Source organism: Megalobrama amblycephala, linkage group LG7 (assembly GCF_018812025.1).
Source record: "Megalobrama amblycephala isolate DHTTF-2021 linkage group LG7, ASM1881202v1, whole genome shotgun sequence".
In the NCBI taxonomy this organism is placed as follows: domain Eukaryota; kingdom Metazoa; phylum Chordata; class Actinopteri; order Cypriniformes; family Xenocyprididae; genus Megalobrama; species Megalobrama amblycephala.
The window spans coordinates 26,384,008-26,410,936 of NC_063050.1; the positions used below are offsets into that span (position 1 = coordinate 26,384,008).

Genomic DNA, 26,929 nt, shown 5'->3' on the forward strand with positions numbered 1-26,929 from the left:
AGCACTTAGATGCTGAAATCAGATCTGCTTCTAAATGATTAATGGTATGCATACTGTGGAGTCCATTATTCGCTGTCATATTGAAGTTACTGGTCGTTATTGTAACTTATGTTATGCATCATCTAGTTTAATCTGTAGGGAAATAAAGGACACAAATACAGCTTGAGCTCATCTTAATGTAAAGTAATGACCAATGTCAGTGAAGTTTGATAGCCCTACTTGAGTCTAACACAAGACACAGAAAGCCATTCATTCAAAGAATCGCTGCGTCATTACCACATATTTCACTTTACCGACATGTTTTCATTGCCGAGATAATCTATGCTTTTTCAAGCTTGCTCTGCATGCAGATGAAGCACAATATTGCTGATATGGCATTTAACTTATACAAGTTAATAGGCTGTAGCAAAACAGGAAGAGGTGTGATAAAAACACAAATTGCCGTAATTAGCATATTTTAAAAATCATCTTAATGCAAAGACAAGCAGTAGTGGTTTGATCTGACAGTTACATGCTACTTTTAATTGTTTTATTGGACTCTTGAGGCCTCCTCTAATGGGACAGTCCAAACTAAAGCACTGACTGGCTGCATCAGAGCTGCTGATTCTGAAGTCAGTCCTTCATGCAGCATTTCACTGTGCTGTGCGGGACAGAGGAGCGTTTGGATTTCGACTCCGCTCACAGCCATGCGTCTTACAAACGATAAATGTTCTTCCATCCGAAAGTGTCTTTTGATAACTTTACTATTCATCTGTTCATTTCAACTGTCCCGATCAAAGCGAATATTCAAATGTCCTTCAGGATGCACTTGCACGACAGATTCAATTATTTGTGTCGGTTCGTCTCTCATCCCGCGGACTATACCGAGTGACATCAACTCTCTGTAAGTAGGCTACAATATTATGTTTTCGTAACAAATTTTTGAGCGAAAATCCTTATAATTGCACAGTATCAAACATAAAGTGTAGTGCGACACTCGAGCCTATAAAATATTTGTGTTCTCGAAACTGAACGCGCATCGCAGTGTACAAAACAATATTTATTAATTTATTATTATTATTTTTTTTAGGAGTATTGTTAATTGCAGTTTCCCAGAAATCAAGGAAGCTATGTTCTCGCTCATGCCCTCACTGCAGTTAATGTAAGTGACTGCTGCATCACTTTATTAAATTTACCTGTTTAACTGCAATAGAAAACATAGGGATGTGTCAAATGCAAGGCATGCTTTGTTATGTTGGAAAATAATTTCTGTACTACGGGTATTAATTATGATACTTCATGCTCATTGTATTTTCTGGTATCTTTTTTCTCTTCTTAGTCTCCTTAGTTCTAATTCATTTTCTGAAATAAAGGAGGATGCATTCTCAGGGCTTCCTCATCTTGAGTATTTGTAAGTGTTTGGACAGCTTTTATGCAATTAAATTTATGATAAAAGATGATCACTTCTTCTTTACAGTATATATATTATTGACTAACTAACATCCACATATTTGTTGGATGTCTGGACCCTTTAACCATTATCCCTGCAGAGCGATTGAACAAAATTCTTGGTGATGCACATTTTGTTTCATTTGATTTCTCCTACCAGATTTATTGAGGGCAACAAAATTGAAGAGATAAACAAATATGCCTTCAGAGGACTTCGGGATGTTACACATCTGTGAGTATATAACAGGAAGCAAGGAAAGGCTAAGTCATTGCAGAATGCATATTAATTGAGATTACATACATTTTTGGTGGGCATCGTATAAAATATTTCATTGAGTAGGTCATTTGTTGTTTAATATTTTATTGTCACTACATAATGTGATACATAATGCACTTTCCTAATCTAGATGTCTAATAAACCTGGCATTGTGTACTACAATTGTTGGCTCTTTGATGAATGCTTTGTTCATCTTTAGATAAATGTATAAAAGTAAATGATACGCTGCTGACTGCTGTTGTCTTGAGTATTATTATAAGGTACATTGGTGCTTAAAAATCTTGATTTATCTTAAATAAATAAGTATAAACTATAAATAAAGTCTTTTGCCCATGGGTATTGATTCATTTCCTCTCTGTTTTTACAGATCATTAGCAAACAACAATATAAAAACATTGCCCAGAGGTCTTTTTTCTGATCTGCGCTCTTTGATTGAACTGTGAGTTCTTCAGTTCTATTTGCTATTTCTATTTGCAAATGTGCACATGTAATCAACATATTACCAAGACAACCACTTACATATATATGCTAAATAGTTGGGAAACAATGATATTGCAGTCGCGTAATGTAAGTGGTTTTGTAAATTGTGTTTTAATTATTTCATGTCTAAAAAACAGAGACCTGCGAGGGAACATGTTCCAGTGTGACTGTGAGTCCATGTGGTTGATGCTGTGGTTGAAACGATCCAATGCCACAATCACAGATGTTTACTGTGCCAGCCCATCTGGCATGAAGGGTGTCCTATTAAAGGATGTCCCAGAAAAACACAGCAAGTGTGTCTCCACAGGTAACTGCATTTCTGTTGCTCAGATTTCTTTCTGTTGAATTTTGGCAACGGGCATCTTGATAAATGCTGTGAAAAGGAAGTTGCAATTGCCTTTTCTTCCTTATTGTGAAACGGCTTCTTGAAGAAGAAAAAATGTAGGGTGGGACCTGAATTTTGTCCATCAGGAATTGATTTGATTGTTGGACTGTTGTTGTTTGCTGTTGCTGTGATCTCATGTTAGTGACAGGTTGTCCCACCCTCGCACCAGTAAAACATTATAAGAGAAGAGAAGAGATGTCACTGTAAGAGGAAGGGAGAGTTATTTTGATTAAAGAATATGAAGGCACATTCATTTTTTTTTTTTTTTTTTAAAGTCATAATGTGCATGGATAAATGTTTTATAACAAAGGGGTTGACTTTAAAGGGTTAGTTCACCAAAAAATGAACATTCTGTCATTAAAGGTGCCCTAGAACTTCTTTTTAAAAGATGTAATATCTAAGGTGTAATATCTAAGGTAATATCTAAAAGTCTAAGGTGTCCCCTGAATGTGTCTGTGAAGTTTCAGCTCAAAATACCCCATAGATTTTTTTTAATTAATTTTTTTAACTGCCTATTTTGGGGCATCATTAACTATGCACCGATATATAGGTTGCGGCCCCTTTAAATGTCGTGCTCCCCTGCCCCCGGAGCTCGCGCTTGCCTTAAACAGCAAACACAAAGTTCACACAGCTAATATAACCCTCAAAATGGATCTTTACGAGATGTTCGTCATGCATGCTGCGTGCATGAATCGGATCATGTGAGTATAGTATTTATTTGGATGTTTACATTTGATCCTGAATGAGTTTGAGGCTGTGCTCCGTGGCTAACGGGCTAATGCTACACTTTTGGAGAGATTTATAAAGAATGAAGTTGTGTTTATGCATTATACAGACTGCAAGTGTTTAAAAATGAAAATAGCGACGGCTCTTGTCTCCGTGAATACAGTAAGAAACGATGGTAACTTTAACCACATTTAACAGTACATTAGCAACATGCTAACGAAACATTTAGAAAGACAGTTCACAAATATCACTAAAAATATCATGTTATCATGGATCATGTCAGTTATTATTGCTCCATCTGCCATTTTTCGCTATTGTTCTTGCTTGCTTACCTAGTCTGATGATTCAGCTGTGCACATCCAGACGTTCTGCCCTTGTGTAATGCCTTGAACATGGGCTGGCATATGCAAATATTGGGGGCGTACATATTAATGATCCCGACTGTTACGTAACAGTCGGTGTTATGTTGAGATTCGCCTGTTCTTCGGAGATCTTTTAAACAAATGAGATTTATATAAGAAGGAGGAAACAATGGAGTTTGAAACTCACTGTATGTCATTTCCATGTACTGAACTCTTGTTATTCAACTATGCCAATATAAATTCAATATTTAATTCTAGGGCACCTTTAAAGGATTAGTTCACTTTTTAAGTGAAAATTGCCCCAAGCTTTACTCACCCTCAAGCCATCCTAGGAGTATATGACTTTCTTCTTTCTGATGAACACAGTCAGAGATATGTTAATAAATATCCTGACGCTTCCAAGCTTTATTATGGCAGTGAACAATGCCAACGAGTATGAAGCTGAAGAAACTGCTTCCGTCCATCATAAACGTACTCCACACGTCTCCAGGGGGGTTAATAAAGGCATTCTTAAGTGAATTGATGCGTTTGTGTAAAAAACAATTTTTAACAATTTATGAAGTAAAATATCTAGCTTCCGCCAAATTTATTGTATCCAAGTTACGAAAAAAAAGGAACTGGCATCGCATCAGTTAAGTTTTTTTCCTTAAGTTGAATAGGGATGGCATAGGACGTAGCGTAAGCTTTTTGAAATGCGAGAGGCGTTGCACTTTCTTCCTATGTTGAATACGGAAGGTGGTCTGGCGGAAGCTAGATATTTTACTTCATAACTTGTTAAATATGGATATTTTTCTTACACAAATGCATCGCTTTGCTTTAGAAGGCCTTTATTAACCCCCCCAGAGCCATGTGAAGTACACGTTCATGATGGATGGATGTGGTTTCTTCAGCTCATACTCGTGACCCCTGTTCACTGCCTTATAAAGCTTGGATGCGTCAGGATATTTATTAATATTTCTCCTATTGTGTTCATCAGAAAGAAGAAAGTCATATACACCTAGGATGCTTGAGGGTGAGTAAAACTTGGGGTAATTTTCATTTAAAAGTGAACTAATCCTTTAATTACTCACCCTCCTGTCGTTCTAAACCTGTAAGACCTCTTACAGGTTCATCATCTTAAGAACACAAATTAAGATATTTTTGATGAAATCCAAGAGCTCTCTGACCCCTCCATAGACAGCCATTTAATGACCACTTTCAAGGTCCAGAAAGGTACTAAAGACATTGTTAAAATAGTTCATGTGACTGCAGTGGTTCAACCTTAATTTTATGAAGTGACGAGAATACTTTTTGTGTGCAAAAACAAAAATAATGACTTTATTCAACAATATCTTCTCTTCTGTCTCATTCTCGTACGCTGTTTACGTTCAGTGCGTTTAGGTTCTACATCAGAATGCTGACTCATTATTGGACGATGCTGTTCACATGAGCAGCACGACGCATGTGTGTGATGCTGATGCAGGAGCCGGCCAATGCTGAGTCTGCATTCTGGCGTAGAACACAGAAACACACAAAAGTATTCTCGTTACTTCATAACATTAAAGGGATAGTTCACCCAAAAATGAAAATTTTATGTTTATCTGCTTATCCTCAGGGCATCCAAGATGTAGGTGACTTTGTTTCTTCAGTAGAACACAAATGATGATTTTTAACTCCAACCGTTGCCGCCTGACAGTCTTATAATGCGAGTGAATGGTAACACAATTTATAAGAGTCAATAAACATGCACAGACAAATCCAAATTAAACCCTGCGCCTCATGATGACACATTGATGTCCTAAGACACGAAACGATCGGTTTGTGCGAGAAAACGAACAGTATTTATATAATTTTTTACCTCTAATACACCACTATGTCCAACTGGGTTCAGCATTCGCTTAGCGAGGTCTGATCGCGCTCTTACAGCGGAAGTGATGTCTAGCACTCATTGAAGTATATGCGCGAAACATCACTGCCATTGTCAGAGCGCAATCAGACCTCACTAACCGAGTGCTGAACGCAGTTGGACATAGTGGTGCATTAGAGGTAAAAAATTATATAAATACTGTTCATATAAATTCGTGTCTTAGGACATCAATGTGTCATCATGAGGCGCAGGGTTTAATTTGGATTTGTCTGTGCATGTTTATTGACTCTTATAAATTGTGTTACCATTCTGACAGATGGCAACGGTTGCAGTTAAAAATCATCATTTGTGTTTTACTGAAGAAAGAAAGTCACCTACATCTTGGATGCCCTGGGGGTAAGCAGATAAACATCAAATTTTCATTTTTTGGTGAACTATCCCTTTAAGGTTGAACCACTGTAGTCATGTGGACTATTTTAACAACGTCTTTAGTACCTTTCTGGACTATTTTAACAACGTCTTTAGTACCTTTCTGGACTTTGAAAGTGGTCGCTAAATTGCTGTCTATGGAGGGGTCAGACAGATATTGGATTTCATCAAAAATATCTTAATTTGTGTTCCGAAGTTGAACGAAGGTCTTACGAGTGTGGAATGACATGATAATTATAGACAGAATTTTCATTTTTGGGTGAACTAACCTTTTAAAGAAATTGTGATTTGTTCACACTTGTCACTGTGTCTGTTTTCTTTTCCCTTCAGAATTTGTTCAGCATCAGATAGTGAATACTCAATCCATGTCAGCAGACATCTTCACTCACAAAGATGATATATATGTCGCTATGGCAGTTCCAAATTCAGACAGCTGCATGATCATGGAATGGGATCACATTGAGACTCAATTCAGGCCTTTTGATGACATCGCAGGTTTGACACTGTTAGCTCCATAATCATTTGTCATATTTCATAAGTATGAAACAGTATAAAAGTTTATTTTAATTTTTTTTAATATATTTTATTTCAGGACGGTCTGTTGTTGGGTGCAGGTCTGTTCTGATCAACGAGCAAGCATTTGTCATTGTCTCCCAGCTCTTCGATGGCTCCCTTGTCTACAAATATGACCAAACACAGAATAAGTTCACCAAGTTTCAGGCAGTTGAAATGCTTAATGTGTCCAAGCCAAATGACATTGAAGTCTTCCAGATTGGAGATGACTGGTTCTTCCTTATTGTGGACAGTTCCAAAGCTGGAATGACAACTCTGTTTAAATGGAACGAAACTGGTTTCTATCCATATCAGTTCCTTCATGAGTGGTTTCGTGATACCGATGCAGAGTTTTTTGATTTAGATGGCAAATCTGTTCTCATACTAGTGAGCCGCTCACAGGTTCCTGTTATCTACCAATGGAACAAGAGCACCCAGAAGTTTGTTCTCCATGATGAGATAGCAAATATGGACGACATTGTCAGCGTGAAGGCCTTTAGGATTCATGACGTTCTCTACCTTGCCCTCGCCTGCTACATTGGTGACTCAAAAGTCATGAAGTGGACCGGCAAACACTTTGAAGAAGTACAAGGCTTCCCTTCACGTGGTGCTACGGTATTACAGCCTATCATGTTCAAAGACCAGCACTATTTGATTCTGAGCAGTGATTATTCTTTCTCCCAGATCTTCAAATGGGATGAGGAGAACCAGGGTTTTATCAAGTTCAGGGATGTGTATGTTCAGTGGCCACGCTCATTCACAGCACTGTCCACAGACCAGCGCGATTTTGTGCTGGCCACCAGTTTCAAAGGCAAAACCAAAGTTTTTGAACATATTTCAGTGGATTATAGCAAATGAGGCATATGCTATTGTTCGTTCCACCTGGGCAAATGCTAAAACAAAACTCTGTTCTTTACTATATGTATACATTTAACCTTAATATTTATGAATGTAATGTTTTGTCAACAGAAAGGCCGAAACCCAGTAGACATCTCTATTCTCTAGTCTTGCAAAAGCTATTTATGCAACATTTTCTATTAAAGTTTGAATAAATAATGCATTAATTCAGACACTGAAAATACCTGACTGTTTGATCATATCAGGGTACTTTAAAATATATCAGGTTCACCAAAGATAGGAACTCCATCCAAAAGACTGCGGACTTAAAGGAATAGTTCACTCAAAAAGTAAAATTCTTACTCACCCTAAAATGTTCCAAACCTCTATGAATTTCATTCTTCTGCTGAACACAAAAGAAGATATTTTGAAGAATGTCGGTAAATGTAAATGATGACAGAATTTTCATTTTTGGGTGAACTATCCCTTTAAGCTTGTCAGCTTCAAGCTAATTTATCCTAATGAGCTGGTTTGACTTCATGCAAGCATGTTATTGGTGCTGACTAGTGCTATTATTCAGAGGAGACCCTCAATGTTATTGCCTTTGATGAATGGAAACCTTTAGATATTTTTATTTTTTACATAGCAGGATCCTTTTGTCAGTTTTATTACTGTATCTGGCCGAGCAATATACTGAATGTACCTCTGAAAATATATTAATGATAATAAATAAAACAGCATCTTCTATTGATCTGCTCATTCATCCTTGTTTGTTCTCATTCACAGCATTTTCAGTTTCTTACAAAGAAGCCAACTGCATAAATGGTTTAGCAGCTTGTCTTGAATACATCACTGTTCTGTACTATCAATATAAACAGACCATGATAAGAAATAAGCACATTAAAATGGACATGCCAGATGACACTTCACTCCATGACAGTGAGAAACTGCTTATGTTCACAAGGATCACTTTACCAGCCAGTCAGCAGCATCATTCTTTGTGACAGAACACTTAGGTGTGATAAATAAGACCAAAGACAGCGTACTGCATCAGCAGAATGTCACAGATGTAAGCACAGAAATTATGTGTGATATTTGTTAGAATAGAGGACTATATCTATGATATTGTCTGCTGTGCATTATGTGCACTTTAGTATTATTTACATTACATTACATGCTGTGTTATGTGAAATTATGGTTATCTATAAATGATAGATAGATAGATAGATAGATAGATAGATAGATAGATAGATAGGAGTTCAACCTTTTATTGTAAATCTCAAGAGCAGACTTATCAATATAAATCTAAATGTTATCGCACAACAGATAGAATATATAAAGACTTCAGCTGCAAAAGCCTCTAAGTGCCATTTGAAATTTTCTTCTAAAATGAGCATTTTTATCAAGCTCGTATGTTTAGGTTCAGTAATTTCACTTTAATGGCAATTAATAGGTCCTTTTCATTGCCATTAAAGTGAAATAACTGAACATAAACATACAAGCTTGATAAAAATGCTCATTTTAGAAGAAAATTTCAGATGGCACTTAGAGGCTTTTGCAGCTGAAGTCTAATTATATAGGCTAATTATACAACATCTTTTACAACATTATGTGAAATTCGTTACATATAAAAACAAAGTTTACAGGGGTGCTTTAATAGCCACAAAGTGGCAAGCAAGACTAGCAGCAAAACAACTGCATTCACAACGATAATTTAAAGTTTATTTGAGACAATAGAAGCATTATTATCATCACACAACTTAACGTAAAAGCTACATTACACATATGCTATATTCTTTGGCTTTTGCTGCACTGTTACTTCACGTGAATCGCGTCCCTGTTTAAAGGGACACGCTGCTGTTGGCCATCATCCCAGCCGGAAATGATGTACGTGATGTTGATGAAACCTGAAACATGTAATCGTGTCATCCCCGTCGCAATAGATGCTTACGACGTGACAGTTTTTGTTATTGGCATATTTTTTAGAAGAATATTCTCTGACCGAAAATGAATCCTTCCAGAAGAAGCGAAAGTGACTGGCAGGGACTAGTGAATGAGGTAGGAAACGCAGACATATTGATGCCTCACGCTCCTCTGCACTCTATGAATCACACTATCAGCAGTGCACTATAGAAGATGCTTACATTAACCATGTAATGTGGTTTTCAGTGAATGTGTCGACTTGACGTGTGTACAGTTCAATTGCATGTTTTTTTCTGAATACGATATGTCTATTTGCTGATGTACAGAGACATAAAAGCCTCTTTACTGTACCCTTTTTCAAATTTTCTCGTGACCGCTTGTTCCTCGTATCGAATAGTATAAACAGCATCGTTCTCATTTTGTCTTTAAATGTCTAGCATAATAATAAATACATTACGGAAGGTCTGACACGACATAATCAGCAAGAGGGATTAACTTAAATCTTCATCCTCTTCTCGTCAAGATCCATGAACGGCGCTGAATTCAAACCTGCCATTCAAATGAAGCAAATCTTGAAAATAATGATTTTAAACTATAATGCTGCACTATTACAAGGGAAACCATCATATATAGGCTACGCACAATTTAGGCGAGGTTGCTTTTTAACAATGTGAACGTAAATATCAATAGTATAATCGTGCATTGTAGCCTATTTTCAAAGGATTGGTTGATCACTTAAAATGTTGTTTGGTAACACTTAACAATAAGATTCATTAGTTAACATTATTAAGTAATGTAGTTAACAGTTAACTACATTACTTAATATGAACAACTAACTTAAGATCATAAACTAAGAATGAACTGCACTTCTACAGCATTTATTAATCTTTGTTAATGTTTATTTCAAAATTTACCAATACATTATTAAAATCAAGAGTTGTATTTGTTAAAGCTGCAGTCCGTGATTTTTCCTCTTTGTCGCCATCTCTGTTTGAAACCTGCAATTGCAGTTGCAGTGGAATTATTATCTGTAGGTGCATTGTGCATCAGCACAGCTAGTCAGTGCGGATTAATCTAATGCTTGCTGTCAGTCACCGCACCGGTGTGGATACTGAACATCAGAATCACAGATTCTACGTCTTGAAAGTATGACCAATATAAGAATTTTAACTGGAAAATATCATCTGAACAAGTAAGTAACGTCTGCCACTTTTGTTCTGACCAACTGAGGAAAAAAGCATCCGGCCTACAATAAATCGCACTGCCAATGATGATTAAATCTAACAATCGCTTAGCTCAGATCACGCCAAACCGTGCAAATTATTATTGTTGTTATACTTTGTTCTCAAATTGTTAATGTTAACAACATCAGCATTGTGTGATTGTGTATTTAGTGTTACCTGTACATTTCAATTTCTGTATCCACTCCACAGTCTGAAGTCTTTTGCTTTTTGACTATGGGCGAATCTCCAGTTGTCACGGATGATTGTCATTTGGACCTTACAATCTGCCATCAAAATGATAAGTTTAAAGGTGCCCTAGAATTAAAAATTGAATTTATATTGGCATAGTTAAATAACAAGAGTTCAGTACATGGAAATGACGTACAGTGAGTCTCAAACACCGTTGTTTCCTCCTTCTTATGTAAATCTCATTTGTTTAAAAGACCTCCGATGAACAGGCGAATCTCAACATAACACAGACTGTTACGTAACAGTCGGGATCATTAATATGTACGCCCCCAATATTTGCATATGCCAGCCCATGATCGAGGCATTACACAAGGGCAGCCAGTATTAACGTCAGGATCTGTGCACAGCTGAATCATCAGACTAGGTAAGCAAGCAAGGACAACAGCGAAAAATGGCAGATGGAGCGATAATAACTGACATGATCCATGGTTACATGATTATTTGTAAATTGTCTTTCTAAATGTTTCGTTAGCATGTTGCTAATGTACTGTTAAATGTGGTTAACAGTTACCATCGTTTATTACTGTATTCACGGAGACAAGAGCCGTCGCTATTTTCATTATTAAACACTTGCAGTCTGTATAATTCATAAACATAACTTCATTCTTTATAAATCTGTCCAACTGTGTGTAATGTTAGCATTAGCCACGGAGCACCATCAAACTCATTCAGAATCAAATGTAAACATCCAAATAAATATCATACTTACGCGATTAGACATGCTGCATGACGAACACTTTGTAAAGATCCATTTTGAGGGTTATATTAGCTGTGTGAACTTTGTTTATGCTGTTTAAGGCAAGCGCGAGCTCCATGAACGGGGCGGGGAGCGTGAGCATTTAAAGGGGCCGCAGCCTAAATCGGCTCATATTTAATGATGCCCCAAAATAGGCAGTTAAAAAAATTAATTAAAAAAAATCTATGGGGTATTTTGAGCTGAAACTTCACAGACACATTCAGGGGACACCTTAGACTTATATTATATCTTTTAAAAAGACGTTCTACGGCACCTTTAATTATTTCAGCTGCAGTAAGAAAAGGCTATAAATGATCCGCTACAAGCAGCATCCTCACGTGATAAAACCAACTAGCCTGGACGGGACTCCTTCCTTTCTGTTTACGGACATGACGTAATGACGCACAGACGAACTGCTGCAATCTCGAATTTCCCGCGGAAATCCACCAGGTCGTTCTTATTATAAAACATTATTACAAGCTTACCGTTGTGAATCGAACTAAGATAATGAGATAGTTTTGAACACTGGCTAGTTATGTACGTGCTCAAAAATTGATTTTGGATCATTTTTAACCCCAAAAAAAGTTACGGACTGCAGCTTTAACATTAGTTAATGCACTGTGAACATGAATAAACTATGAACTGCTGTTATTTTTCCAACTAATGTTAACAAATATGAACAAATACAGTGACAAATGTATTGCCTATGGTTAGTTCATGTTAGTTAATACATTAACTAATGTTAACAAATGAACCTTATTGTAAAGTGTTACCGGTTATTTTAATTTAAAAGTAGGACTTTATTAGTCCTTTACAGTGGATCTAAACAGGGGCCAGGGCCAATAATGGCCTTTAACAAACTTTCAAGGGGGCCTGCATGACTTAATTAGTAAATAAATAATTTAAAGTTATATTAAAGAATCTAACTACATTAAAATCCTTTATTAAAACATGTAAGTTGAAATCACATTTCTTATTTTAATTTGGCCTCTCAACAACTGCTGAAATATCTGGAATCAAAGCTCAGGTGATTTTGCTGAAAAACACACTCTTAACAATGCAAAAACCCACTTTGATCATTGCCCTTTCTGGCAGTGGTGACTAAAACACTGAATTGGGGCATTAAATACCCTATTGTTTTCTTTCTGTGCCTAGTTCCTGGTATGCAAGAGAAAGCTGGAGAGTAAGAAGGAGGCACTGCTGATCTTATCAAAAGAACTGGACACCTGCCAGCAGGAAAGGGATCAGTTCAAACTGATGGCAAACCAGCTCCGTGAGCGCCACCAAGGGCTGAAGAAAAAGTACAGAGAGCTCATAGTATGCATTTCGGTTCTATTCTATTTTATTCTGTTCTGTTCTATTTTAAATCAACTAAACACTCATGTAAAAGTATGAAGTAGAAGACTTTCAGTAAGACATTTTATTTTTTTTTGCAATGATTTTTATATATATATATATATATATATATATATATATATATATATATATATATATATATATATATATATATATATTGTCATTGTAATGAAGTGTATTTATATGAACCTTTTTTAACATTCTTTTTTTTTTTTATATATTAATAGGATGGTGACCCCTCTCTGCCTCCTGAGAAAAGAAACCAAGTATGTCTAATCACTATCACCTCTTTAAATATGCCTAAATATACATCCTGTTAGATGCTTTTATTATGTATGCATAAAACTACAGATCTGAAATTTGAATATATGTTAACTAAAAATGCACTTAGTGAAGCAGTCAAGTCAACCCAGTATCCATGATCTTCATCTGATTATATTCAAATGAATTAAATTCAAACTAATTGAATTTTGTTTCTATTACGTGTTGAAAAGTCGAATGTGTTGTTCGACCTGTGTTTGGCAAAGGTCAATCTTGCACAGTTACTCAGAGACTCACGAGAACAGAACAAACAGCTGGGTGAGGAGGTGAAAGAACTGAACCAACGCTTAGCAGAAGTGCAGGGTGATAACAAGGTACGGGCTTTGCACACACAGGTCAGGTCTTTTCTTTGCACGACTCAGTCATATGCAGATGTTTGCGAGGTTAAACGAGTAGTCGCATGCTTATGTCTTTTCATCACACAGCTGCTGAGGATGACCATCGCAAAGCAGCGTCTAGGGGACGAAGAGGTGGGGACTCGTCATTTTCCAGCCCACGAGAGAGAAGATCTTGTTCAGCAGTTAGAGAAAGCTCGAGAACAGGTGCATTTCACACATCTTGGGTTAAATTCTCGTGAATGTCATGTCCCACAATTTTTGTCATCGATTTTATCTAAAAAACACTCTAATGATACACTAATATAGTACAAAAAAAAAAATAAATTTCTGTTCTGTGTCCATACCCTATGATGTTGCAGAATGAAGCACTGGAACAAAGCTTAAAGGCTGCCACAGATGAACTTCAGGATGTGAGAGCAGAGCGTAAAGTCTACCAGGAGAAAGCTCACAGACTAAATCTGGAAATTAACCATATCTTGGGTAGCCATGAGAACCGCATTCTGGACATAGATGCTCTGTGTATGGAGAACAGGTCAGATGTTCAGGATATTCACACTTACATTTAGCATTAGTAGTAGGAGATAAAAAAACCCCACAAGAATTACCATACATGTACAGAAATTATTTTTTTTAAATATGCATAAATCACATTTTCATTCCAAATAATTCTATAAACCAATCCAATCTGGTCTCCACAGTGGTCACTAGATTTAAACCTCATAGTAATGCACAGTTTGTACACAGGTAGGGTAGTTTGCACAGAGCAAGTGTGACAAAGGCCACGTACACACTGCAGCTAAATTCTGCTGTCAGTTCACCTTTTAGTGCTTAATCCTGTTCTGTTCACACACAGGATTAAGGAAGTGACAATCACATTTACAAAAATTCTACGCAGTGTGTACGGAAATGAACTGAACAACTAGTTGTTACTAACATATTTTAATGTGCAGCAGAAATGTTTCTCTCTTCTTTATGTGTGGTGCAAGTAATCCCTGGGAAAATCAGTATGAGCCTTGACTCGTGTTGCCAGATCCTGATAACAACAACAGTGAATAAGAACAAGCCCATAACAAAAATAAAATCCAAATTCAAAACAAAATTCAAATCTAAATCCAAATGCGTTATGCTGAAAATAAGACAAAAATATTGCGACCCACACCTGCTTACTTTATTAACTCCATAAACTCGATCGCATTATGATCCAAGCTTAAACAACAAGCCCAAAAACGCTTATAATAAGTGAACATGGCAACACTGCAAGCGCTCTCTGTGAAGCAGCCTTTAAGCATAAAAAAAACACAACGCCTCCGTTGACTGTGCTTTAGTTAAAATTGCTGAACATAATGAGTCCTTTGTCGCTGTAATAATTCTTTGGTCAGAAAGGTTGCGAAGGTCGGACCGAGCATTGTTAAATAGGACAGTCAATACGGATGATTATTCTTGTCGCCTAGCAACTGCGACAGCTGCCTTTGATGCGCAGCAGTAACATTTGTTCTGGACTTTTTTAAAAGTTATATTCAACTGTCTGAAAACAAAACAGGATTCACAACCTGTATAAATTCGGTCAGTTGGGGGGTCTTTTGTGGCGTTTCCACTATGAAAGCAATCCTCTGGAAATGATCAAAAGTGGACAAGCTCAAAACATTTTAGACCCTGTTTACACATGATGTTTTATTAAGAAAATTCAGGAGGAGCATGTTCAGATAATTAACCTAATTAACACGAGTGGAGAGCATTCAGTTAATAAACTCAATTAACGACAAGAGATATATATACAACAGTCTGATAAACTGTCAGACGAACAGAGGAACTTCTAGTTCCCTATTCTTACCACAACAAGGGGGAGTACTCTGGGTTCGGCCAAAATTCCGAGCTCGGAGCCCTCCTCCTGTCACGTGATTTAAAGGTGCCCAAGAACGTTCTTTCACAAGATGTAATATAAGTCTAAGGTGTCCCCTGAATGTGTCTGTGAAGTTTCAGCTCAAAATACCCCATAGATTTTTTTTAATTAATTTTTTTAACTGCCTATTTTGGGGCATCATTAACAATGCACTGATTTAGGCAGCGCCGCCACTTTAATTCGCGTGCTCCCTGCCACATGAGCTGTCGACTATATTACAGCGCATTTACAAAGTTCACACAGCTAATATAACCCTCAAATGGATCTTTACAAGATGTTCGTCATGCATGCTGTATGCATGCTTCGAATTATGTGAGTAAAGTATTTATTTGGATGTTAAAGTTTTATTCTGAGTGAATTTGAGGCTGTCCTCCGTGGCTAACGGCTAATGCTACACTGTTGGAGAGATTTATAAAGAATGAAGTTGTGTTTATGAATTATACAGACTGCAAGTGTTTAAAAAATGAAAATAGCGACGGCTCTTGTCTCCGTGAATACAGTAAGAAACGATGGTAACTTTAACCTCATTTAACAGTACATTAGCAACATGCTAACGAAACATTTAGAAAGACAATTTACAAATATCACTAAAAATATCATGCTATCATGGATCATGTCAGTTATTATTGCTCCATCTGCCATTTTTCGCTGTTGTTCTTGCTTGCTTACCTAGTCTGATGATTCGGCTGTGTGCAGCTCCAGACGTTAATACTGGCTGCCCTTGTGTAATCCCTTTATAATGTTGGGAACATCATGGGCTGGCATTATGCAAATATTGGGGGCGTACACCCCGACTGTAACGTAACAGGCGGTGTTATGTTGAGATTCGCCTGTTCTTCGGAGGTCGTTTAAACAAATGAGATTTATATAAGAAGGAGGAAACAATGGGGTTTGAGACTCACTGTATGTCATTTCCATGTACTGAACTCTTGTTATTTAACTATGCCAAGGTAAATTCAATTTTTGAATCAAGGGCACCTTTAAGTAAACAACGCTTCATTACGTCATAAGTGTTTCGAAATTTCAATGGTTCACCACTGGGGGGCGTGACTTTGGCAGTTTGTTACGCACTCTAAACCACTGATTCGAAACAAAAGATTCGTAAAGCTTCGAAGCTTCATGAAGCAGTGTTTTGAAATTGCCCATCACTAGATGTTGTTGAATAAAGTCGTTATTTTTAATTATTATTTGCCGCACTAAAAGTATTCTCGTCGTTTCATAACATTAAGGTTGAACCACTGTAGTCACATGAACTGTTTTAAATATGTCTTTAGTAGCTTTCTGGGCATTGAAAGTTCACTCAGCCATCGGATTTAATAAAAAATATCTTAATTTGTGTTCCGAAGATGAACGAAGGTCTTCCGGGTGTGGAACGACATGAGGGTGAGTAATTAATGACAAATTTTGCATTTTGGGGTAAACTAAGCCTAACTAATAAAGCAATCAAGTTTATGGACTTATTAAAGTTAGCAGGTGCGGGTCACGATATTTCAGTATTATTTTCAGTATAAGGCATTTGGATTTATTTTGGTTTATTGTGGGCTAATTCTTGTTCGCTGTTTTTGTTAGCAAAATCTGGCAACACAAATGAGTCATAGCTCACACCGCTTTATCTGTGATTTCTTGCACCGCACATAAAAAAGTGAGAAACGTTTCTAATGCACGTTAAAATACGTCATAAACAACTTGTTCAGTTCGGTTACATATACACTGTGTAGAATTTTTGTAAATGTGGTTGTCACTCCCATTAATTACTGAATTGTGTTTATACAGAACAGGATTAAACAATAAAGGTGAACTGACAACCGAATTTAGCTGCAGTGTGTACGTGGTCATGGAACGATAATTTAGGGGATTCGCTCCTGTATTTAAACGCGGTTGTTACTCCTGAAACTTTACAGTGTGTAAGTGGCCTAAGAGTGCTGCAGTGATGACATATTTTTGTAGGCCAACATAGTTAGCATCACCTCAGTTCCTTTGACAAAAACCCAATAAAATATTTCCATTGGCTTTTGGAAATAAATATAGACTATAAACCCCCGGCATCCTGACCAAATGAGCCCATTGGCCTCTGTCTATCATCACAGCCTCCTAATCATGCCCATATATATATACTGATTGGCTTCGTCACTCCATCTCCTCTCCACCAATAAGCTGGTGTGTGGTGGGCGTTCTGGTTCAATATGGCAGCTGTCGCATCATCCAGGTGGATGCTGCACATTGGTGGTAGAGGAGATTCCCCCCTTCCATATTCCATAAGTGTAACAATTTATTATTATTTTGGGACTATTGCAAAAAATACATTTCTTGTTCAACAAAAGTTTATGATTCTTATGCATTTTATCATGATAAACTTAGTAAAAAACTAAATGTAGGCTATAAACAAAGTACGCCATGGTCACATGACTTCAATATCACTATCGCTAAGTGTCTGACAACCATTCTGCTTTTTATTTAAAAAACATTTTCCCTGAAAGTTTGAGTTAGAATAGTTGATTATAAACACAAGGCTGTAAAAGCGGACTTGTTCATTGTGATGACGTTTAATGTCCCTGACAACCTCTGTAGTCTCATTTAGCCACTTCTTAGCAACCGCCATTTTCAAAGCAGTAAAAGTATGTTTGTTTGTTTTTTAAAAAAGGGTATATTACTTATGTATTTTATGTGATAAAATAAAATTTGAAAATATATTGAGCTGGTGTTAACCACAGACCTTATTTCAGGCATTTAACCAAAAACCCATTGAAGAAAGAAGCCCATTGACTTAAGGACGATGTAACCAGAAGTGCTAAAATGCTAACTTGTTTCCAGGTTTTGGCCTTCAAAAATGTAGGTGTGTCCCAATTCTTATAGTATGTATAGTGTGTACACACCGAAAATTCGAAAAAAGAAAAAGTGCACTCCGAATGCCTGGATGATGCATTTAACTGAAAAAACAATGTGTGGAATGTTGGACACTTCATGCACTCAACTGTCACAGCTTTTCTTACAGGGGCTACCAGACTCCAATGCTGGATGACAAAATGCCCTATGAAAATTCATACACTAGACGCTGGAGTACATAGTGCATAGTATAAGTGCATAGTGTATACTATGTCATACAACTTATGTCAACCCTGCAGCACTCATGATCAGAATTGTGGTGAGACTGACCTCTAGGGGTCTGGTGAGGATGTTACAGCCCTTGATTTGACGGTTGTAACATATCCAGTTGGCTTTGTCAGTACTTAAATATTATCAATATCAGTAGTGCTATTTTAGCTAGTCATGTTGTGGGTAATTTGACTGTATATCATACTGAAGTCTTCAAAATGTCTTGTTTTTAGATATCTGCATGAACGGCTTATGCAGCTTCAGGAGGAGGTCAGCCTACTCAAAGCAAATGTCATGAAGTACAAGGTATTTATTACACATACAACTAAATATGTAAACAAAACTTCACTTACTTCTATTGTAATATGTATAAATTAATTCTGTATTCTGATGTTGAGCATAAACGTATTTTATTTCAGAGTGCTTTGGAAAGCAAGAAGAACTGCAAAGTCTATGGAAAGTCCAACAGCAGCGCTCTGACAGGTGTCCTCTCTGCTAAACAAGGTAACACACAAGACTATAGAATCCAGACAGTAACAAAAGGCTTCTTTAGGCTTTATTTACAATTCTTTAAAGGAATGATGCTTAGAAGCATGTGTTCCAGTACAAGAGCTGTTGCTGTCTGAGGAGAATGGCTGCAGTCTCCCAGTCACTCCACAGTCCATTAGTGACCTGAAGTCCCTGGCCACTGCTCTGCTGGAGACCATCCATGAGAAGAACATGGTCATTCAGCATCAACGGCAAACCAACAAGTAGGTTACGACACAACGTGACGACCGTCATCTCATTTTCTGTGCAGAAAATGATAGAAGATGTAGTTTATTAGTATTGTGGGATATCAATTAAGTCATAGTTACTTTTTGCTCATACTTATTTTTTTACAGAACACTGTTAAAAAGTGAAATTTAACTATTAATTTGTGTATATTTGAACAGGATCCTGGGTAACCGGGTTGCAGAACTGGAAAGGAAGTTGAAAACATTAGAGGTGTCTGGGTTGTGGAGTCTGCCAGGTAAACATCACGTCCAATACTAAGCAGTTTATTTTATGGTATGTTTTAGAACTTTAAAGGTCCCGTTTTTCGTGGTTTTTTGAAGCTTTGATTGTGTTTATAGTGTGCAATATAACATGTGTTCATGTTTCGCGTGTAAAAAAACACTTAAATTTACTTATCTGTATACCGCTGTTTCCACTGTCATAAAAACGGGCTGATGACTTCCTTGTTCTATGAAGTCCCTCCTTCAGAAATACGTAACGAGTTCTGATTGTGCCAGCGGTTCCTGTGTTGTGATTCGACAGCTCTGAGCGCACCGTACCCGGAAAAGTCACACCTCTTACCATAACGTGGAGATGCACGCGCTCAGTGTTATTGTAAACATGTCTTTAATTTTACCCTATCAATTTGAGCCGGAATCAGACCCGGTGATTGGACTGCGGGATGAAAATAACAGCGTTTCGACGACATGGCGACAAACACACTCTACAAACGCAACTCTTGTGTATTCCTGTGGGCGGAGGTTAGTCAAAAAACTGTTTTAGTGACGTCATTAAAGAAGGAAGTAGAGGGATGTAGTCCAAACTGGCCGTTCGATGTAGGCGACTTCTGTTAAATAAAATATCTCGCTTGGCATTGAACTTTGAGCTTTAAAATTTTACAGATTTTATTTATACTCTAACAACAACATTACACACTAACTGAAGTTTGAAACATGGGATCACGAAGAACGGGACCTTTAATGTTTGCTTTAATACAGTTTAAATTTGTAAACTTTTTTTACTTCTTTGTAATATAGTTTATTTTGCTTATTTCAAAGTTTTAAATAACTTTCAATTGCTCTCCATTTCTTTTCTTCCACTCTTTTTTTCTCAACTTTCTGGAGGCATCACCTACAATGTGTCTCTTGGACTAGGGAGTATGTTTATTATTCAGTATAATTTTTGCCTTTTATACCTTTGTGCATTTTTTTCCCCAAACTAATTCTATCTCTGTTACCCTTGTTGCTAAACTGACAATATAGCTATAATTTATAATAGGTCAGTAGTACATTTGTTGACTCTAACGTTGTTTTCAGGAAGGAAAGCTGTTATTGTCCTGAGTGACTCTCAGCATGTCCAGTCCACCACAGAACAGTCTGTACATCTAACACCAGAGTCAATGGGTGAGTTCTTAGTTATTATTAGTAGCCTGTAATGAATGATTTAATTAATCTAAATAATTTAATAGACTAAATTAATAAGCTTAATTCTTAGTAATTATTTGTAGTTACTACATTAGTTAACATGAACTAATAACGAACTGCACATATATAGCATGCAAAAGGTCAAACACATGTGCAGAGAATCAAAAAAAAAAAAAAAAAAAACAAGACACAGGAAACCAGGATAACGCTCAGAAATTCAGCGTAACAACATACAAGACTTTGCAAAAAGTGAGAAAAAACATAGGGCTCATATACACAGACATTAACAAGCTAATGAGTCCAGGCATAGGTTAATGGGAAATGTACTTCATGATGAAATGGCAAACCTGAGGAGCACCAGTGCTGATGGTGAGGGTCCTAGACATGAGTTTTCACAGCCTAAATGCCCGGGGTATACTTCACTTTCCGCGCTTGGATGGGTCTTGCACGCAGTCGCATCCGCGCATCTTTCAAAGTATACTACCTAAGGATGCGTGCGGATGACCGAATTCTACACGTGCGCAGTACAATTTTTTTCTATACTCTTTACCAGACGTTGTGTCATCAACTGGACATTCGCTGGGCAGGATCGGAGAAGAAAAATAGTGCAGCCACCATTGCAACATAGTTCAGAAGATACACCAAGAGAACAGGAATCAAAAACGATGGAGAAGGCATGCTTATGAGTTTACTCGTCTTGTTTTTGAATCGCTCTTTACACACTCTTCTTCGACGACTGCACATTGTGCTCAGTGCTGTGCGTATTGCCACCTAGTGGACTCTTCTGTCCTGCTTGCGCATGCGCTGTTGCACGCGCACCGTGGACGCATGACAAAAATTACGTCATGCTGACGGTGCACGAACGCGGACAGCTAAAGTATACCCGGGGCTTTACTAGCTGCTGCCTGTCTGTCAGGAAGCTGATGATCCACTGACATATGGACATTGGAACAGAGAGCTGTGTCAGTTTATTCAGGAGGGTATCCGGGATGATGGTGTTGAAAGCGGAGCTAAAGTCCACAAACAGGATCCTTGCATAAGTCCCTGGTTTGTCCAGATGTTGCAGAATGTACTGCAGTCTCATGTTGACTGCATCATCCACAGACCCGTTTGCTCGATAAGTAAACTGCAGATGGTCCAGCAAGGATCCAGTGATGTCCTCAAGGTGGACCAACACCAGTCTCTCAAATAACTTCATGACCACAGACGCCAAAGCAACAGGTCTATAGTCATTTAGTCCTGACATTTTTGGTGTCTTGGGTACAGAAATTATGGTAGATTGTTTGAAGCAGGCGGGGACTTCACACAGCTCCAGTGATCTGTTGAAGATGGATGACAGCTGGACAGCACAGGCTTTGAGACAGGCTGGTGAGACACCGTCTGGGTCTTTGGCTTTTCTTATCTTCTGTTTCCTGAAGACCCGGCACATATCCTCCTCACATGTGCAGGCTGAGAAGCAGTAGGCGGGAGGCAGGGGATGGTTGTGTGGAGAGACTGTCAGAGCGGGTGTGGGGTGTGAGACCTGGCTTTTCAAACCTGCAGTAGAACTCATTCAGATCGTCGGCCAGTCGTTGATTCTCCACAGTGCTGGGGGATGGTGTCTTGTAGCTGGTGATGGCTTTCAGGCCCTTCCACACGAATGCAGGGGCATTGGATGAAAACTGGTTTCTCAGCTTTTCAGAGTAGCTTCTCTTAGCTACTCTTATCTCCTTATTCAGTGTGTTTTTGGCCTGTTTGTACAAGGTTTTTACTCCACTCCTGTAGGCATCCTCTTTGGCCTGGCGAAGCTGTTTGAGTTTTGCAGTGAACCATGGCTTATCGTTTTTATATGTTAAATAAGTCCTGGTGGGAACACACGTCACAGTGTCACTGAGCTCATGCAGATCAGTGGCTGTGGCCTTAAAACACTCCAATCAGTGCAGTCGAAACAGGCTTGAAAATCCTGCTCTGTTTCATTGGTCCATCTCTTTACAGTTCTTACTACAGGCTTAGCAGATTTAAGTTTCTGCCTGTAGACTGGGAAAAGATGAACAAAACAGTGATCAGAGAGTCCCAAAGTGTCTCTTGGTTTATGTTCAGACTGTCAGTCCAAATCTGATTTTACTGCATATCTGACTGAAATATGATCAGATTTACCTTCTGTGAATGGGAAAAAAATCACAGGAAATGTGACGAGTTACACTCATACGTGGTTTGAAATCTTATTCAAATCGCATTTCTGGAAATCCGTTTCAGTCTGACCGCACGGATCAGATTTCGCGTGGTTTATGTGACTTTCTTACGCTGTGTAAAAGGCAACATCAGATGTTGTTACAGGAAACAAGCTGAAAGTCGCTGCAGAAATAAGGTTGTGTTGTTGGAAAGTGCCAGACGAGCAAAAAATGACTATATCGGAGACATGTTTTGAAACGGAGACAACAGCACAGAATAAAGCCATGCATACCAGCCTCCTACGTTTCTGCCGGTGCCTCAGAAGACACAGTAGTCCAGAGTGGCAGCTACACATTGTCATGTTGTAAATAAGACAACATCTGTATTGCAGACCCATCCATGTTGCGATTGTGGTTTTGGTGCATGCCTACCAATGCAACGCCATAGAAACCAATGCAGATATTCCAGAAAACAAAAGAGTGGCACAGACGCACACATCGGATCTAAACAGTTCCGATACACAGTGTGGACATAGCCTTAGAGCGCTTGTACAGGATCGCAGCTCCCCCAACTAGAATGTCAAATAAAATGTCTGAATGCTCAAAAGTCGGCAAAAAAGTTGTTTGCTGTGCTGTTCCTGATATCTAGGTGTTTGTTCCTAGTAAAGCTAACTGGAAAAAAGTTACATAAAACAAGACAAACAAACAAAAACAGTAGAAGTACTGCAGAGCTCAAAACCGAAGCAGCTATCCACGCCATTCTTAATCATGAAAAAAAAAAAAAAACGACCTGAAAACTTGTAACTTTGCAGACTTTTTTCATGCTCAAACAGCAACATTACACTGAGAAAGTTGAAAGTGTAAAAAACATAATAGGAAATTTTAGAATCACACAAATTGCAAACCTCACATGAGTAAAATTGCATTTAATAATTTACATATAATATTTTGACTAATTTCCGAAAACATTTTCTGAAGGTAAATAACCTCTTTTCTTTTTTTTAAATGTTATAACTTTAATGATCACTCTCTCTCCAGCAGGAGATGAAGAGATTGTTACTGGAGAAGAGGTCACAGAGGACACAGGACTCAGTACAGACTTCAGCCAAGATGACTGTCAAGCCGTGGCAGTCGAGCTGAACCAAAAAGGTGATTATTTTACCTGCCCATATTCAGTCTCACAAACTCCACAATTCAGTAAACCAGCAGAAAGTGTCCAGCCTGTGAGGAGCACGCAGTGTAAAACCCTTGCTTGTTGTGACTCTGATAAGCCCACGTGTCCTTCTGAGAGGGAATCGGAACAACATAATGAAGAGCTCACAAGCCGTGTACATCAGTCTATGAACACAGAAGTGTCTTTGAAAGGTTCAGAAGAAGAGGCTGTGAAGAATGATTCTCCTGTTGTTCTTTCTGAGGAGGACTTTGATATTCAGGGTGTGTTAGAGGACAGTCAGCCTGTGGCTTCAGAGACCTTTGGCAGTTTGGACTGTATTTCTGAATCTGAGCCTTGTACACCAGAACAGCAAACAGAGGAATCGGTCGAAGAAACAGTGCATGCTTCCCTAAACACAAGTTCTCCTGCTCAAACGTCATCACAGCAGGAATGAATGTTATTCTTCGTGATAGTAAGAAATATTAGAGAAATGCATAAAAACAATCTCCATTCATTTAAGCCCCACTTAAAATAAGTGTTCTGATTCTGAACTGTATACAATGAAAAAGACTGTGGCAAAAGAATAAAAAGAAGAACATTTGAATGTCTAAATTAAACATATTCATTATTCCAATTAAGCTAAAAGCAATATGAAAAAGTTCACCATGAGGACGGCTGGTATAACCAGCCGGCTGAATATTAAAATCAACAATGTGATAATCCCTTTCTGGAGGTTTTCAGTTATCATCAAGAATCTCAAATGAAATCTTAGATCTGATGCCACTATGATGACACTACCAGCAAGTTTATTTTCTTTTTCTAGAGGTTATATGTGAAATCAGACACTTATTCATGTATTTTGACTTATTTTATCTTCGTAATTGCTTCATAGCTTTTTGTGGGTAAAATGTGACAATTTCAGTTTTATTTTCATTTTTAATATTCCGTTTAACCTTCTTGTGATTTCTCATTATGAGTAAAACATGCAATAAGGTAAAGGTTATTTTTACTTGGATTTTTTTTTTCTTAATACACTGGATGTCACTTCAGCCATTACGATTTGTTCCTTACAGAGTAAGTATATTTAATTTCATATTTGTCTTATTTATTATAATTGCTCTTAATTATTGTAATAGTGTTTGATCTGTAAAGGTTGGTGTAAAATCATTCTCTGTAGATCACCTAATATTACACTGTAATATAGTGTACAATTAAAATGGAAACAATCATCAGCTTGAAAGCTTAAGTTAATTATGCACAAAAGCACTGCATTTCAACACACTAGCTATTGTGTGCTGCTATATTATAGGCTTATTACCAGGCTACATCAGTTTACATGGTTTGTGTTGATTTTACCTGTTGGGTGCGCTAGAAAATAATTTAGTGACTGAAGGATTATCACGTTTTATCTGTTTACTCGATGTCCTCATGTCAGTGTTTTATTGAAATAAAATCTATGTAATGTGCGCTTACAAACATCACTGTCGTTTTCAGGGCACCGCCCCTATTTTGAAAATTAAAAGTTAATTAGTCACACATACTGTCACCTGGTCATTAGCAAAAATAGGCTACTAGAAGTTAAGCAGTAAGTCACTTACAGTGACATAGGCTGAGCTGAGGGAATATAAGCCACTGCAGCTCAGCGCCACACATTTTTTCGCTTTCTTGCTTTTGGATTAGTTCACGGCGTTATCAGTTCTCATCGTCAAGTGCAGCTTTCTAGGAGCAGCCAATTTTCGTCCTCCCAAGCTGTGACGATGATTGAATTCTAACTAGATTTTTTTCTTTACAGTTCTTGGTGAGTTCTCGTACGGTGCACCTTTTTTTTTACGGTTCTATCCGGGGGATGTTCCCCATACATGTTTAAATATTGTGGCATCTGACCATTATCCCGGAGTTGCTCGTTTTGTAAGTCTCGGCTACTCGCTGTCGAGTTACGAGCCGTTCGGTGGCGGATTGTGTGTGTCTTTGTTGTTTGCATTGTATTTTGCCTTGTGCTATCTGCCCGACAATCCTTGCTGTGGGTGTTGTCGAATTATTTGAATTGAGACTGAATTCTCTCTGTTTGTAATTTTTATTGTAATTTTGCCATCACTCCATTGTATCAAGAGGTTTTCTAGTTCTTGCAGTTCAAATGGCTTATCACTCCATTTCTACTGCCTTCCCACTGATGATGGGCATGATCTCTGTCCATCATACCTGGGTGTTCAGCATCTGAAGGAAACACTTATGGACCCGTGCCCATATTACTGCTTAATGCTTACTGGTGGGACTGGACCACATTCACGACGCTAGTGTTTTGCAAGCAGAGGGCTCAAAAGCGCCATGCCTGCTGCTTGTGCTCCTTGGGATAATAAGTTTTAGAAGTTTGGGCTAGTTTAGTGCTAGTCATTTGGTTGGGTACCTGTTGTCAAAGAAAGTTGCTTGCCTTTCTTCAGACATGGGCAGAGATGAAACGTCTTTTACAAAACCTCCAAACAGCTGACCCAGTTCCTACAGCTACTGCAGCTTCCATTGAGGACACTCACTCACATTCATCTAGTGAAGAGCCTACCTGTTCACCATACTCCTCATAGCCCCCACCTTGACACTAGGTCTACATTTGCTTCAGACACACATTTTCAGGATCATCCTCCCACTTACGTTTCTGAGCTGCAGGACAAGCCAGTGGGATCTACAGTGGCTGGTGGTTCTGTTGAGGGCTCACTTCATTCATCTGGGACTGCTCCACCCCTGGTGTTCCAAGACTGCACTTTGGCTTCGGTGGCAGAAGCGGAGTCCATTGGAGTGCAGAGTGTACCTGAAGTCTAACAGACGATTACTGCACTGGTGGTGTCACCAGACCAAGCACTGTCAGTCAGTTGCCTGCATCACTCAGTGTCTGCCAACTAATTTTGCCTCCTCCATTTCTCTAGAGATTAATCCAGATTTGTTACCCCCATGGTAGTCCAGCCCCCTGTGGTTCTCCAGGGGGTCTACATCAGC

At 38.2% G+C, this 26,929-nt stretch overlaps 2 protein-coding genes across 11 annotated transcripts in view; both read left to right on the plus strand.

The window, feature by feature from the left end:
• The window catches only part of lgi2b (leucine-rich repeat LGI family, member 2b), a 15,261-nt gene extending 7,188 nt beyond the window's left edge, over nucleotides 1-8,073 (plus strand). For 4 of the 5 annotated variants that reach the window (XM_048196736.1, XM_048196734.1, XM_048196735.1 and 1 more), the window contains exons 2-8: nucleotides 1,070-1,141; nucleotides 1,319-1,390; nucleotides 1,589-1,660; nucleotides 2,073-2,144; nucleotides 2,323-2,492; nucleotides 6,264-6,428; nucleotides 6,526-8,073. In XM_048196736.1, the coding sequence (XP_048052693.1) occupies nucleotides 1,110-1,141; nucleotides 1,319-1,390; nucleotides 1,589-1,660; nucleotides 2,073-2,144; nucleotides 2,323-2,492; nucleotides 6,264-6,428; nucleotides 6,526-7,343 (1,401 nt within the window). In that variant the 5' untranslated portion in view covers nucleotides 1,070-1,109 and the 3' untranslated portion in view covers nucleotides 7,344-8,073. Of the gene's footprint in view, nucleotides 884-1,069; nucleotides 1,142-1,318; nucleotides 1,391-1,588; nucleotides 1,661-2,072; nucleotides 2,145-2,322; nucleotides 2,493-6,263; nucleotides 6,429-6,525 lie in introns of all 5 variants that reach the window. The other variant, XM_048196732.1, reaches the window with a different exon arrangement.
• A 1,068-nt stretch (nucleotides 8,074-9,141) lies between these two features.
• On the plus strand, nucleotides 9,142-25,416 carry ccdc149b (coiled-coil domain containing 149b). 6 transcript variants are annotated; one of them, XM_048196741.1, is made up of 13 exons: nucleotides 9,142-9,380; nucleotides 12,609-12,770; nucleotides 13,037-13,075; nucleotides 13,304-13,444; nucleotides 13,556-13,672; nucleotides 13,828-14,000; nucleotides 18,695-18,767; nucleotides 18,881-18,965; nucleotides 19,066-19,213; nucleotides 19,397-19,473; nucleotides 20,342-20,374; nucleotides 20,534-20,620; nucleotides 23,833-25,416. In XM_048196741.1, exons 1-13 carry the CDS (start codon nucleotides 9,330-9,332, stop codon nucleotides 24,396-24,398), a joined length of 1,752 nt encoding a protein of 583 aa, XP_048052698.1. In that variant the 5' UTR covers nucleotides 9,142-9,329; the 3' UTR covers nucleotides 24,399-25,416. The 6 variants fall into 6 exon arrangements, with proteins under 6 accessions (XP_048052698.1, XP_048052703.1, XP_048052697.1 ...); XM_048196740.1 differs by having other exon boundaries at nucleotides 9,152-9,380; nucleotides 23,830-25,416; XM_048196745.1 differs by having other exon boundaries at nucleotides 9,152-9,380; nucleotides 13,337-13,444.
• The last annotated feature ends 1,513 nt before the right edge of the window (nucleotides 25,417-26,929 follow it).